General features: G+C 46.1%; 1 protein-coding gene across 1 annotated transcript in view; it reads right to left on the bottom strand.

The window, feature by feature from the left end:
* The window catches only part of LOC137333944 (cyclin-dependent kinase 16-like), a 430097-nt gene that overhangs the window by 13288 nt on the left and 402602 nt on the right, over nucleotides 1-14207 (bottom strand). Inside the window, exons 12-13 of the mRNA XM_067998297.1 lie at nucleotides 8714-8756; nucleotides 4199-4289 (exon numbers count right to left, since the gene is read on the bottom strand). Coding sequence (XP_067854398.1) covers nucleotides 4199-4289; nucleotides 8714-8756 — 134 coding nt within the window. The remainder of the gene's footprint in view (nucleotides 1-4198; nucleotides 4290-8713; nucleotides 8757-14207) is intronic.

The following is a 14207-nucleotide window of genomic DNA, read 5'->3' on the forward strand; positions in this document are numbered from 1 at the left end:
GTCTTGATCACTAGTGTCACTATCTCCCCTCTCCCATGTCCTGGTCACTAGTGTCGCTATCTCCCTTCATCACTAGTGTCACTATCTCTCCTCTCCCATGTCCTGATCACTAGAGTCACAATCTTTCCTCTCCCATGTCCTGATCACTAGTGTTGCTATCTCCCCTCTCCCATGTCCTGTTCACTAGTGTCGCTATCTCCCCTCTCCCATGTCCCGATCACTAGTGTCACTATCTCACCTCTCCCATGTTCCAATCTCTAGTGTCGCAATCTCTCTTCTCCCATGTCCCGATCACTAGTGTCGCTATCTCTCCAACCCCATGCCCAATCACTAGTGTTGCTATCTCCCCTCTCCCCTGTCCTGATCACTAGTGTTGCTATCTCTCCTCTCCCATGTCCTGATCACTAGTGTTGCTATCTCTCCTCTCCTATGTCCCAATCACTAGGGTCACTATCTCTCCTCTCCCACATCCCGATCACTAGTGTCGCTATCTCGCCTATCCCATGCCCTGATCACGAGTGTCGACATCTCCCCTCTCCCATGCCCTGATCACGAGTGTCGCCATCTCCCCTCTCCCATGTCCCGATCACTAGTGTCGCTATCTCCCCTTTCCCCTGATCACTAGTGTCACTATCTACCCTCTCACATGTCCTGATCACTAGTGTCGCTATCTCCCCTCTCCCATGTCCTGTTCACTAGTGTCACTATCTCTCCTCTCCCATGTCCCGATCACCAGTGTTGCTATCTCCCCTCTCCCATGTCCTGTTCACTAGTGTCGCTATCTCTCTTCTCCCATGTCCTGATCATTAGTGTCGCTATCTCTCCAACCCCATGCCCGACCACTAGTGTTGCTATCTCCCCTCTCCCCTGTCCTGATCACTAGTATCGCTATCCCACCTCTCCCATGTCCAGATCACCGGTGTTGCTATCTCCCCTCTCCCATGTCCTGATCACTAGTGTCACTATCTATCTTCTCCCATGTCCCGATCACTACTGTCGCTATCTGTCCTCTCCCATGCCCCGATCACTTGTTTCACCATATCCCCTCTCCCATGTCCCGATCACTAGTGTCGCTATCTCCCCTCTCCCATATCCCGATCACTGGTGTCGCTATCTCCCCTCTCCCATGTCCTGATCACTGGTATCAGTTTCTCCCCTTTCCCATGTTCCGATCACTAGTTTCGCTATCTCCCCTCTCCCATGTGCCAATCACTGGTGTCGTTATGTCCGCTCTTCCATGTCCGAATCACTAGTGTCACTAACTCTCCTCTCCCATGTTCCAATCACGAGTGTCGCTATCTCTCCCTCCCATGTCCTGATCACTACGTCACTATCTCCCCTCTCCTATGTCCCGATTACTAGTGTCGCTATCTCCCCTCTCCCATGACCCGATCACTAGTGTCGCTATCTCTCCTCTCCCATGTCCTGATCACTAGTGTCACTGTCTCTCCTCTCCGATGTCTTGATCACTAGTATCACTATCTCCCCTCATCACTAGTATCGTTATCTCCCCTCTCCCATGTCCTGGTCACTAGTGTCGCAATCTCCCCTCTCCCATGACCCAATCACTAGTGCCGCTATCTCCACTCTCCCATGTCCTGGTCACCAGTGTCACTGTCTCTCCTCTCCGATGTCTTGATCACTAGTGTCACTATCTCCCCTCTCCCATGTCCTGGTCACTAGTGTCGCTATCTCCCTTCATCACTAGTGTCACTATCTCTCCTCTCCCATGTCCTGATCACTAGAGTCACAATCTTTCCTCTCCCATGTCCTGATCACTAGTGTTGCTATCTCCCCTCTCCCATATCCTGTTCACTAGTGTCGCTATCTCCCCTCTCCCATGTCCCGATCACTAGTGTCACTATCTCACCTCTCCCATGTCCCAATCACTAGTGTCGCAATCTCCCCTCTCCCCTGTCCTGATCACTAGTGTCGCTATCCCCCCTCTCCCATGTCCAGATCACCAGTGTTGCTATCTCCCCTCTCCCATGTCCTGATCACTAGTGTCACTATCTATCTTCTCCCATGTCCCGATCACTACTGTCGCTATCTGTCCTCTCCCATGCCCCGATCACTTGTTTCACCATACCCCCTCTCCCATGTCCCGATCACTAGTGTCGCTATCTCCCCTCTCCCATATCCCGATCACTGGTGTCGCTATCTCCCCTCTCCCATGTCCTGATCACGAGTATCAGTTTCTCCCCTTTCCCATGTTCCGATCACTAGTTTCGCTATCTCCCCTCTCCCATGTGCCAATCACTGGTGTTGTTATGTCCGCTCTTCCATGTCCGAATCACTAGTGTTACTAACTCTCCTCTCCCATGTTCCAATCACTAGTGTCACTAACTCTCCTCTCCCATGTTCCAATCACTAGTGTCGCGATCTCTCCCTCCCATGTCCTGATCACTAGGTCACTATCTCCCCTCTCCTATGTCCCGATTACTAGTGTCGCTATCTCCCCTCTCCCATGACCCGATCACTGGTGCCGTGATCTCCACTCTCCCATGTCCTGGTCACTAGTGTCGCTATCTCTCCTCTCCCATGTCCTGATCACTAGTGTCACTGTCTCTCCTCTCCGATGTCTTGATCACGAGTATCACTATCTCCCCTCATCACTCGTATCGCTATCTCCCCTCTCCCATGTCCTGGTCATGAGTGTCGCTATCTCTCCTCTCCCATGTTCCGATCACTAGTGTCACTGTCTCTCCTCTCCGATGTCTTGATCACTAGTGTCACTATCTCCCCTCATCACTAGTGCCGCTATCTCCACTCTCCCATGTCCTGGTCATGAGTGTCGCTATCTCTCCTCTCCCATGTTCCAATCACTAGTGTTACTATCACTCATCCCATGTCCTGATCACTAGTGTCGCTATCTCCCTTCATCACTAGTGTCACTATCTCTCCTCTCCCATGTCCTGATCACTAGTGTCACTATCTCTCCTCTCCCATCTCCTGATCACTAGTGTCGCTATCTCCCCTCTCCCATGACCCGATCACTAGTGCCGCTATCTCCACTCTCCCATGTTCTGGTCATTAGTGTCGCTATCTCTCCTCTCCCATGTCCCGATCACTAGTGTCACTATCACCCGTCCCATGTCCTGATCACTAGTGTCACTATCTCCCCTCATCACTAGTGTTGCTATCTTTCCCCTCCCATGTCCTGATCTCCAGTGTCACTAACTCTCCTCATTACTAGTGAATCTATTTCTCCTCTCCCATTTCCCGATCACTAGTGTCGCTATCTCCCCTCTCCCATGTCCCGATCACTAGTGTCGCTATCTCTCCTCTCCCATGTTCCAATTACTAGTGTGGCTATCTCCCCTCTCCCATGTCCTCATCACTTCATCACTATTGTTGCTATCTCTCCTCTCCCATGTCCTGATCACTAGTGTCGCTATCTCCCCTCATCACTAGTGTCACTATCTCTCCTCTCCTATGTCCTGATCACTAGTGTTGCTATCTCTCCTCTCTCATGTCCTGATCAGCAGTGTCGCTATCTCCCCTCATCACTAGTGTCGCTATCTCCCCTCATCACTAGTGTTGCTATCTCTCCTCTCCCATTTCCTGATCACTAGTGTTGCTATCTCTCCTCTCCCATGTCTTGATCACTAGTGTTGCTATCTCTCCTCTCCCATGTCCTGATCACTAGTGTTGCTATCTCTCCTCTCCCATGTCCTGATCACTAGTGTCGCTATCTCCCCTGATCAGTAGTGTTGCTATCTTTCCTCTCTCATGTCCTGATCACTAGTGTTGCTATCGCTCCTCTCTCATGTCCTGATCACTAGTGTTGCTATCGCTCCTCTCCCATGTCCTGATCACTAGTGTTGCTATCTCTCCTCTCCCATGTCCTGATCACTAGTGTCGCTATCTCCCCTGATCAGTAGTGTTGCTATCTCTCCTCTCTCATGTCCTGATCACTAGTGTTGCTATCGCTCCTCTCTCATGTCCTGATCACTAGTGTTGCTATCTCTCCTCTCTCATGTCCTGATCACTAGTGTTGCTATCTCTCCTCTCTCATGTCCTGATCACTAGTGTTGCTATCTCTCCTCTCCCATGTCCTGATCACTAGTGTTGCTATCTCTCCTCTCCCATGTCCTGACCACTAGTGTCGCTATCATCTGCACCAAGCAAATAAGTAACTCACAGCAGAGATATAAACACACAGCTCATAGATGAGGATATATGGGACTGTACTCACTGTCAGCCAACTCCAGAATTTTCTCCCCAAAGCTTTTGAAGTAGGAATGTCTCACAGCCTCCTGTGCTGTAATTCTGCCCTTACCTTCAAACTGTGGAGGACAGTTAATGAGCAAGTTTAAAGATCCATCTTTACATAGAATCACATAGAATCTATCGCATAGAAACTGGCCATTCGGCCCAACTGGTCTCTGCCGGTGTTTACGCTCCACCCGAGCCTCCTCCCTCCCTACTTCATCTCACCCTGTCAGCATATCCTTCTATTCCTTTCTCCCTCATGTATTTATCTAGCTTCCCCTTAAATGTATCTATGTTATTCACCTCAACTACTCCTTGTGGTAGTGAGTTCCACATTCTCACCACTCTCTGGGTAAAGAAGTTTCTCCTGAATTCCCTATTGGATTTATTAGTGACTATCTTATATTTATGGCCCCTAGTTCTGTAAAGTGGAAACATCTTCTCTACGTCTACCCCATCAAACCCTTTCATAATCTTAAAGACCTCTATCAGGTCACCCCTCAGCCTTCTCTTTTCTAGAGAAAACAGCCCCAGCCTGTACATTCTTTCCTGATAATTATAACCTCTCAGTTTTGGTATCATCCTTGTGAATCTGTTTTGCACCTTCTCCAGTGCCTCTATATCCTTTTTATAATATGGAGACCCGAACTGTTCACAATACTCCAAGTGTGGTCTAACCAAGGTTCTATACAAGTTTAACATAACTTCCCTGCTTTTCAATTCTATCCCTCTAGAAATGAACCCCAGTGCTTGGTTTGCTTTTTATGGTCTTATTAACCTGTGTTGCTACTTTTAGTGATTTGTGTATCTGTACGCCCAGATCCCTCTGCTCCTCTACCCCATTTAGACTCTTATTATCCAAGCAGTATGTGGCCTCCTTATTCTTCCTACCAAAATATACCACCTCACACTTACATATATTGAAATTCATTTGAAAATTTAATGCCCATTCTTCAAGTTTATAAATGTTTTCCTGTATTTTATCGCAGTCCTCCTCAGTATTAACTAAACCCCCAATTTGGTGTCATCCGCAAATCTTGAAATTGTATTTCCGATTCCCGAGTCCAAATCGTTAATGTAAAAGGTAAACTTACGCTCCACACCCCAGCTCCGCTTTATCCAGGACCATTTCACCCCCAATTGGAACTGTAAAATTATGCTGCAGCTCATGGCAATTAGTTTGAACAAATATCTCACTAAAAGTGTCAGCAGGTGGATGTGCTGTGGTTTGGTGTTATATGCCGATTATCTCTGTGTGTTGGTCTGTTGTTAGTTTTCTATGTTCTCTCGGTGTGGTCTGGTGTTATTTGTCGATGTTCTCTCTCTCTCTCTCTCTCTCTCTCTCCAGTCTATCTATGTAACTAAAATCCCTCATCCCTGGAATCATTCCAGTAAATCTCTTCTGCACCCTCTCTAAGGCCTTCACATCTTTCCTAAAGTGCAGTGCCCAGAACTGGACACAATACTCCAGTTGTGGCCGAACCAGTGTTTTATAAAGGTTCATCATGACTTCCATACTTTTGTACTCTGAACCTCTATTTATAAAGCCCAGGATCCTGTATGCTTTTTTAACCACTTTCTCAACCTGCCACCTTCAACGATTTGTGCACATATACCCCCAGATCTCTCTGTTCCTGTATCCCTTTTAGAGTTGTGCCCTCTAGTTTATATTGCCTCTCCTCGTTCTTCCAACCGAAATGTATCACTTCGCATTTTCTTGCGTTAAATTTCATCTGCTACGTGTCCACCCATGCCGCCAGTCTGTCTTTATCCTCTTGAAGTCTATCACTATCCTCCTCACTGTTCACTACCCTTCCAAGTTTTGTGTCATCAGCAAATTTTGAAATTGTGCCCTGTACACCCAAGTCCAAGTCATTAATATATATCAAGAAAAGCAGTGGTCCCAGCACTGACCCCTGGGGAACACAACTGTACACCTCCCTCCAGTCCGAAAAACAACTGTTCACCACTACTCTCTGTTTCCTGTCCCTTAGCTAATTCTGTATCCATGTTGCGACTGCCTCCTTTATTCCATGGGCCGCAATCTTGATGATAAACTTACTGTGCGGCAATTTATCAAACGCCCTTTGAAAGTCCATACACACCACATCAACTGCATTGCCCTCATCTACCCTCTCTGTTCCTCATAAAAAAACTCTATCAGGTTAGTTAAACACGTTTTGCCTTTAACAAATCCGTGCTGGCTTTCCTTAATCAATCCACACTTGACCAAGTGATTGTTAATTGTGTCCCGGATTATCGTTTCTAAGAGTTTCCCCACCCCTGAGGTTAAACTGACTGGCCTATAGTTGCTGGGTTTATCCTTACACCCTTTTTTGAACAGGGGTGTAACATTTGCAATTCTCCAGTCCTCTGGCACCACCCCCCGTATCTAAGGATGATTGGAAGATTATGGCCAGTACCTCCGCAATTTCCACCCTTACTTCCCTCAGCAACCTTTAAGCACAAAAATCCCGTTGCATCTGGTCCCGATTTCTGTGTCTTTTGAAAGTGTAGTGCTGCGATCTCTCCACATGCTGAGTGAATTAACACACTTTACAAGCACCTCATCAGCTGTAAAGTGCCCTGAGGCCATGAAAACACCACAGAAATGCAAGTCTCCCTTTCTTTTCTTTTACTCGAGGCAAATTCTGGTTCCAATCAGAAGGTACTGAATTCCACAGTAAGGTGAAATCACTGGGTACGATTACAATCACTTACTTCAATTGGTATTTGTAAACAATTTTACAACACCAAGTTATAGTCCAGCAATTTTATTTTAAATTCACAAGCTTTCGGAGGCTTCCTCCTTCGTCAGGTAAATGTTTACCTGACGAAGGAGGAAGCCTCCGAAAGCTTGTGAATTTAAAATAAAATTGCTGGACTATAACTTGGTGTTGTAAAATTGTTTACAATTGTCAACCCCAGTCCATCACCGGCATCTCCACATCATGACTTCAATTGGTATGACTTTTATTGGTGCAATGAGCAGAACTGTTCCCAACCCATTGGGATGGCTTACTTAAAGGGAATAATCTCTCTGCATCTCATCCCATAGCCCAGGACTCTCCCTGCAGTCTCCTGTCTTGAACTTCCTCACATCACTTCACACCCTGACTGTCCCAACAATCTTGGTTTCTAAACACTACACTGCCTTTTCAGGTGTCTGAGATTGTGTTTTGTTCTTTGATTGTTCACAGTATGGGAGAGATAAGGGTGCAAGGCTTCTATCACTGGCACTATATTCACCATCCCCCGTTGGCCTGAGGGCATTAAAAGTGAACCAGTTATTGTGGGACTGGAATCACAGGTAGGCCCAGACCGGGTGAGGACGGCAGCCTCCCTTCCCCGAAGGTGAACTAGTTGGGTTCTTACAACTATCTGGCAGCATTCGCGGTCATTTTCTGGGGCCAGCCCACAAATCACTAGATTCATTATTGTTTAAAACACATTCACTGCCAAATCCAAATGAAAATAAACCCGTTGGAATTGATTCCTCGATCTCCGTGCTCTGGGGTGCACGTGTGGTGTTTGAGTGACAGCCCAATCCCAACAGATCGCCAAGAGTTGGGCACGTCCCATAATTAGAACATTCTTCCTGCACATTTCTAATGTGAGCACTGGGGGGAGGGGAGGGGCAGGAAATCAGAGTGAGAGAAAGGACTTGCATTTATATAGCGCCTTTCACGACCTCAGGATGTGCCAAAGCGCTTTACAGACAATGAAGTACTTTTGAAGTGTAGTCACTGTTGTAATGTAGGAAACGCGAAAGCCAATTTGCACACAGCAAGATCCCACAAACAGCAAACAGATTATCTGTTTTAGTGACGTTAGTTGAGGGATCAATATTGGCCAGGACACCGGGAGAACTATAGAAGCACTGAGGGTATATACACTATAGCAGCACTGAGGATATATACACTATAGAAGTAGTGAGGGTATATACACTATAGAAGTACTGAGGGTATATACACTATAGAAGTAGTGAGGGTATATACACTATAGAAGTACTGAGGATATATACACTATAGAAGTACTGAGGGTATATACACTATAGAAGTACTGAGGGTATATACACTATAGAAGTACTGAGGGTATATACACTATAGCAGCACTGAGGATATAACAAGCTGCCCCATCAGTAATACAGCCTGAAAAACATGGGTCCAACCCTCACGTCTCACTCTCCCTCCCTACCATGTCAGTGAAGCTGAGACTCTAACTTGATGCAGCTGAAGGCTGAGGCTACATTTCACTTACACTCAACGTGGCTCTAATTCCATGCTCCCTACCCTTCCTTTCACACCAGGGGCAATGTAGAATGATTTGAACTATTGAGCTGGTAACGGTTGTGTTACAGGACCAGCACTGGACTGTGGTTCTCCTATTATAGAAGGATGTTATTTCAAGGCCCCTGTACAGCTCAACAATGCTGAAATCAGATTAACTAGTTTAGGCATCAAGCACACTGAGTTCAATGTTATAAAGGGGCAATTACCTGTAGCAGTTTGGACAATAAGTCAATGCCATCAGTGTCCAACCTGTGTGAAAATGAGAGAGAAAGTTATTCTGTAGAAATTTGATACAGAAGGTGCCCAACTTCTGAAATGGAGACTGAAAAGCAGTACGGAGCAGTGTTGGCTCTTCTCATAGAGGGGTACAATTCCCATTTGTTGGTCGGTCTAAGGGAACGTGGTCATTTCCGCGCGGATTCTGCTGATCGACTGTGGTCATTTCGGTGGAAGATCTGTGGGGAAACGGCACAAAGGGTGTTGACAGGGTTACTCTGGGTTTCTGATCTTCTGCCCCAGCTGCAGACCATTGGGGGAACCCTTACATAAAGACCACCTCACTTGTCCCTGTACACTGTGCTCACTGGCTGCAAAATACTTAATGACAGCAATGATGCCCATAAACTTGTAGATTGAATGGGGGTGGGGTGGGATTGGGAGGAGACCATCTGATCACTCCAGAGAACATTCTGGTAGGTCAGTGGACTTTTTGTTTATTATGAGTCTCCTTGAAGCCTGAGGTAAAAGACTAATAAGAATTTTTGATTTCTGACATTAAAGGCACTCAGTTCAATTCCTCAAAATTATTCAATTTACAAACAGGGAATTAACACTGAGCAACAGCTTCTCGAGCTCAATTATTAAATCCATTTTCAGCAAGAAATACAAGAATTAATATTAGGCCAGTGATGTGAAGCAGGCGAGATCGTCACAAACATACTGCTTTCCTTAATAAGTGATGGTATTTGAGGAATTGGGTATGACTGTTCTAGGTCATTGGAGTTTTAGCTCTCTAACTGGCACAGGTTCAGAGCAATGGAGCAGAGGCCTCCTCCTCTCTCTCATATGATTGGTTAGTAAATGCATTTGAGCAATCTCTGTGCAATTTTGCAGGTTGGGGGGGGACATCAGTCCACTCAATGAAAGTTCTAAACTCAAAGAAGTGGCTTTGATAATCAAATAGAAAATAGGCAGCAATTTGGAAACTGCTGGCTTTCAGATTCCAGGTAAGGTTGGATACATTTCTATGGCCCATCTTTCTAATGCAATACACTGAAATCTTTTATCCAAATGGACCCACAGTCAAGAAGTAGTTAGGAACAAAACGGCTGCCTCTTGGTGTAGGTGGCTGTCATGTTAGATTCATCTATTCATTGAGATAAATTGAGGATTAACATGTGCAACAGAATAAGTTTAGCCGACACACAAATAAAACCACTGGCTCCGAATCACTCCAGCTGGCGTCTGTACGCCGATACAATGCGGCCTACACATTAAACACAAACAGACTCACTTTCCTCACCCAGTAACAGTACGCACAGGTTTGGAGAGCACCAATACAGTCCATCTGGCTGGTGTTAAGGTTCAGAAAGTACCAATTCTTTTTCTCACAACTGTCTCTCCACTTCCCTCTCCAATCTGCTGACACTATTCACTGTCACTATCAGCCTGAGCACGCTGGGCCACACAATCACCACGCTCTGTGTGAAGGAGCAAAATCAAAAACTGCCTGTGTACGTTGCCTCTTCTTTGCTGAAGTTGTTGTAGAGTTTGTGATTACTGGGGTTCCGTTGATCTCCACTCCTTGTAATCATAGAAATTTATGGCACAGACGGAGAACATTCGGCCCATCATGTCCGTGCCGGCCGAAGAAGAGCGATCAAGCCCAATCCCACTTTCCAGCACTTGGTCCATTGCCCTGTAGGTTACGGCACTTCAGGTGCATATCCAAGTACTTTTAAATGAGTTGAGGGTTTCTGCCTCTACCACCCTTTCAGGCAGTGAGTTCCAGACCCCCACCACCCTCTGGGTGAAAAAAAATCTCCTCAGCTCCCCTCTAATCCTTCTCCCAATTACTTTAAATCTATGCCCCCTGGTTATTGACCTCTCTGCTAAGGGAAATAGGTCCTTCCTATCCACTCTATCCAGGCCCCTCATAATTTTATACACCTCAATTAAATCTCCCCTCAGCCTCTCTGTTCCGAAGAAAACAACCCCAGCCTATCCAATCATTCCTCATAGTTAAAATTCTCCAGTCCTGGTGACATCCTCGTAAATCTCCTCTGTACCCTCTCCAGTGCAATCACATCTTTCCTGTAATGTGGTGACCAGAACTGTACACAGTACTCAAGCTGTGGCTTAACCAGTGTTTTATACAGTTCTAGCATAACCTCCCTGCTCTTACATCCTATGCCTCGGCTAATAAAGGAAAGTATCCCGTATGCCTTCTTAACCACCTTATCTACCTGTCCTACGACCTTCAGGGATCTGTGGACATGCACTCCAAGCTCCCTCGCTTCCTCTACACCTCACTGTCTCCTCCCATTTATTGTGTATTCCCTTGCCTTGTTTGCCCTCCCCAAATGCATTACCTCACACTTCTCCGGATTGAATTCCATTTACCACTTTTCTGTCCACCTGACCAGTCCATTGATATCTTCCTGCAGTCTACAGCTTTCCTCCTCACTATCAACCACACGGCCAATTTTTGTATCATCTGCAAACTTCTGAATCATGCCCCCTACATTTAAGTCTAAATCAATGATATATACCACAAAAAGCAAGGGACCTTATACTGAGCCCTGCGGAACCCCACTGGAAACAGCCTTCCAGTCACAAAAACACCCGTCGACCATTACCCTTTGCTTCCTGCCACTGAGCCAATTTTGGATCCAACTTGCCACTTTCCCTTGGATCCCATGGGCTTTTACTTTTCTGACCAGTCTGCCATGTGGGACCTTGTCAAAAGCCTTGCTAAAATCTATGTAGATTACATCAAATGCATTACCCTCATCGACCCTCCTTGTTACCCCCTCAAAAAAATCAATCAAGTTAGTCAGACACGACCTTCTCTTAACAAATCCATGCTGACTGTCCTTGATTACTCCGTGCCTTTCTAAATGACAGTTTATCCTGTCCTTCAGAATTGTTGCCAATAATTTGCCCACCACTGAGGTTAGACTGACTGGCCTGTAATTACTCGGTCTATCCCTCGCTCCCTTTTTAAACAACAGTACAACGTTAGCAGTCCTCCAATCCTCCGGCACCATGTCTGTATCCATTGAGGCTTGGAAAATGATGGTCAGAGTCTCCGCTATTTCCTCCCTTGCTTCTTTTAACAGCCTGGGATACATTTCATCCGGGCCTGGCGATTTATCTACTTTCAAAGATGCTAATCCCCTTAATATTTCCTCTCTCACTAAGTTTATCCCATCCAATATTTCACACTTCTCCTCCTTGACTACAATCTCTGCATCGTCCCCTTCTTTTGTGAGGACAGATGCAAAGTATTCATTAAGAACCATCCCCACATCTTCCGCCTCCACACATAGGTTACCTTTTTGGTCTCTAATAGGCCCTACTCTTTCCTTAGTTATCCTCTTGCTCTTTATGTGTTTATAAAACACTTTTGGGTTTCCCTTAATTTTATTTGCTAATATTTTTTCATGCCCTCTCTTTGCTTTTCTAATTTTCTTTTTAATTTCACCCCTGCACTTTCTATACTCCTCTAGACTTTCTACAGTATTGAGCTCTCGGTATCTGACATAAGCTTCCCTTTTTTTGCCTTATCTTACCCTGTGTGCACCTTGACATCCAGGGGGCTCTAGATTTGGGAGTCCCACCCTTTTCCTTTACTCTGACCCCTCACTATCTCCCCCTAGAACGCCTCCCACTACCTCCCATTGATTTACTTTCAAGTCGCTGTAATCTTCAATAGCTCAATAGGAATTCCCTGTCCTTTCTTTTCTCTGATGCGGACATCCTGAGTTTGCACAGCTTCTCCGAACGATGATTCTTCACTCTACATTCTGCAGCTTATTGGGGCTCCTCCAATCGAACCACCACTCCCGCCCCAAGAACTCTGCGGTCCTCTGACTCCGGCCACTTGTACTTCCCCCTTCGATTTGCCCCACCTTTGGAGGCTGGGCTTTCAGTTGGGAATTCTCCATCCCGAAACATCTTCATCTCCTTCTCCTCTATGACCCAGCACTTTGACCAAGCTTTTGGTCAGCCCTCCTAATATCTCCGTTTTTGGCTCGGCAACCGTCTTTGTCTGATTAAACTTCTGTGAAGCGCCTTTGGTCATTTTTCCAAATTAAAGGCGCTACATGAATGCAGATTGCTGTTCTTCCAGAAGGAAACTTACTGACCTTGGCTCATGCTGATAGCTGATTCCATTCTCACTTCGAGTTTCAATCTATTCTCTCCTTATAACATTCTTACAGTCTTTTTACTTTAACACTCTCCTCACCCAATACAGCGCACAAAACACTCTCCTTACCCCCTAATACAGCGCACAAAATACTCTCCTTACTCCCGAATACAGCGCACAAAACACTCTCCTTACCCCCTAATACAGCGCACAAAACACTCTCCTTACCCCCTAATACAGCGCACAAAACACTCTCCTTACCCCATAATACAGCGCACAAAACACTCTCCTTACTCCCGAATACAGCGCACAAAACACTCTCCTTACCCCCTAATACAGCGCACAAAACACTCTCCTTACCTCCTAATACAGCGCACAAAACACTCTCCTTACTCCCGAATACAGCGCACAAAACACTCTCCTTACCTCCTAATACAGCGCACAAAACACTCTCCTTACCCCCTAGTACAGCGCACAAAACACTCTCCTTACCCCCTAGTACAGCGCACAAAACACTCTCCTTACCCACTAATACAGCGCACAAAACACTCTCCTTACCTCCTAATACAGCGCACAAAACACTCTCCTTACCCCCTAATACAGCGCACAAAACACTCTCCTTACCCCCTAATACAGCGCACAAAACACTCTCCTTACCTCCTAATACAGCGCACAAAACACTCTCCTTACCCCCTGATACAGCGCACAAAACACTCTCCTTCCTCCCGAATACAGCGCACAAAACACTCTCCTTACCCCCTAATACAGCGCACAAAACACTCTCCTTACCTCCTAATGCAGCGCACAAAACACTCTCCTTACCTCCTAATACAGCGCACAAAACACTCTCCTTACCTCCTAATACAGCGCACAAAACACTCTCCTTACCTCCTAATACAGCGCACAAAACACTCTCCTTACCCCCTAATACAGCGCACAAAACACTCTCCTTACCTCCTAATACAGCGCACAAAACACTCTCCTTACCCCCTAATACAGCGCACAAAACACTCTCCTTACCCCCTAATACAGCGCACAAAATACTCTCCTTACTCCCGAATACAGCGCACAAAACACTCTCCTTACCCCCTAATACAGCGCACAAAACACTCTCCTTACCCCCTAATACAGCGCACAAAACACTCTCCTTACCCCATAATACAGCGCACAAAACACTCTCCTTACTCCCGAATACAGCGCACAAAACACTCTCCTTACCCCCTAATACAGCGCACAAAACACTCTCCTTACTCCCGAATACAGCGCACAAAACACTCTCCTTACCCCCTAATACAGCGCACAAAACACTCTCCTTACCTCCTAATACA

The sequence above is a fragment of the Heptranchias perlo genome, chromosome 17, assembly GCF_035084215.1.
Source record: "Heptranchias perlo isolate sHepPer1 chromosome 17, sHepPer1.hap1, whole genome shotgun sequence".
Classification (NCBI taxonomy): domain Eukaryota; kingdom Metazoa; phylum Chordata; class Chondrichthyes; order Hexanchiformes; family Hexanchidae; genus Heptranchias; species Heptranchias perlo.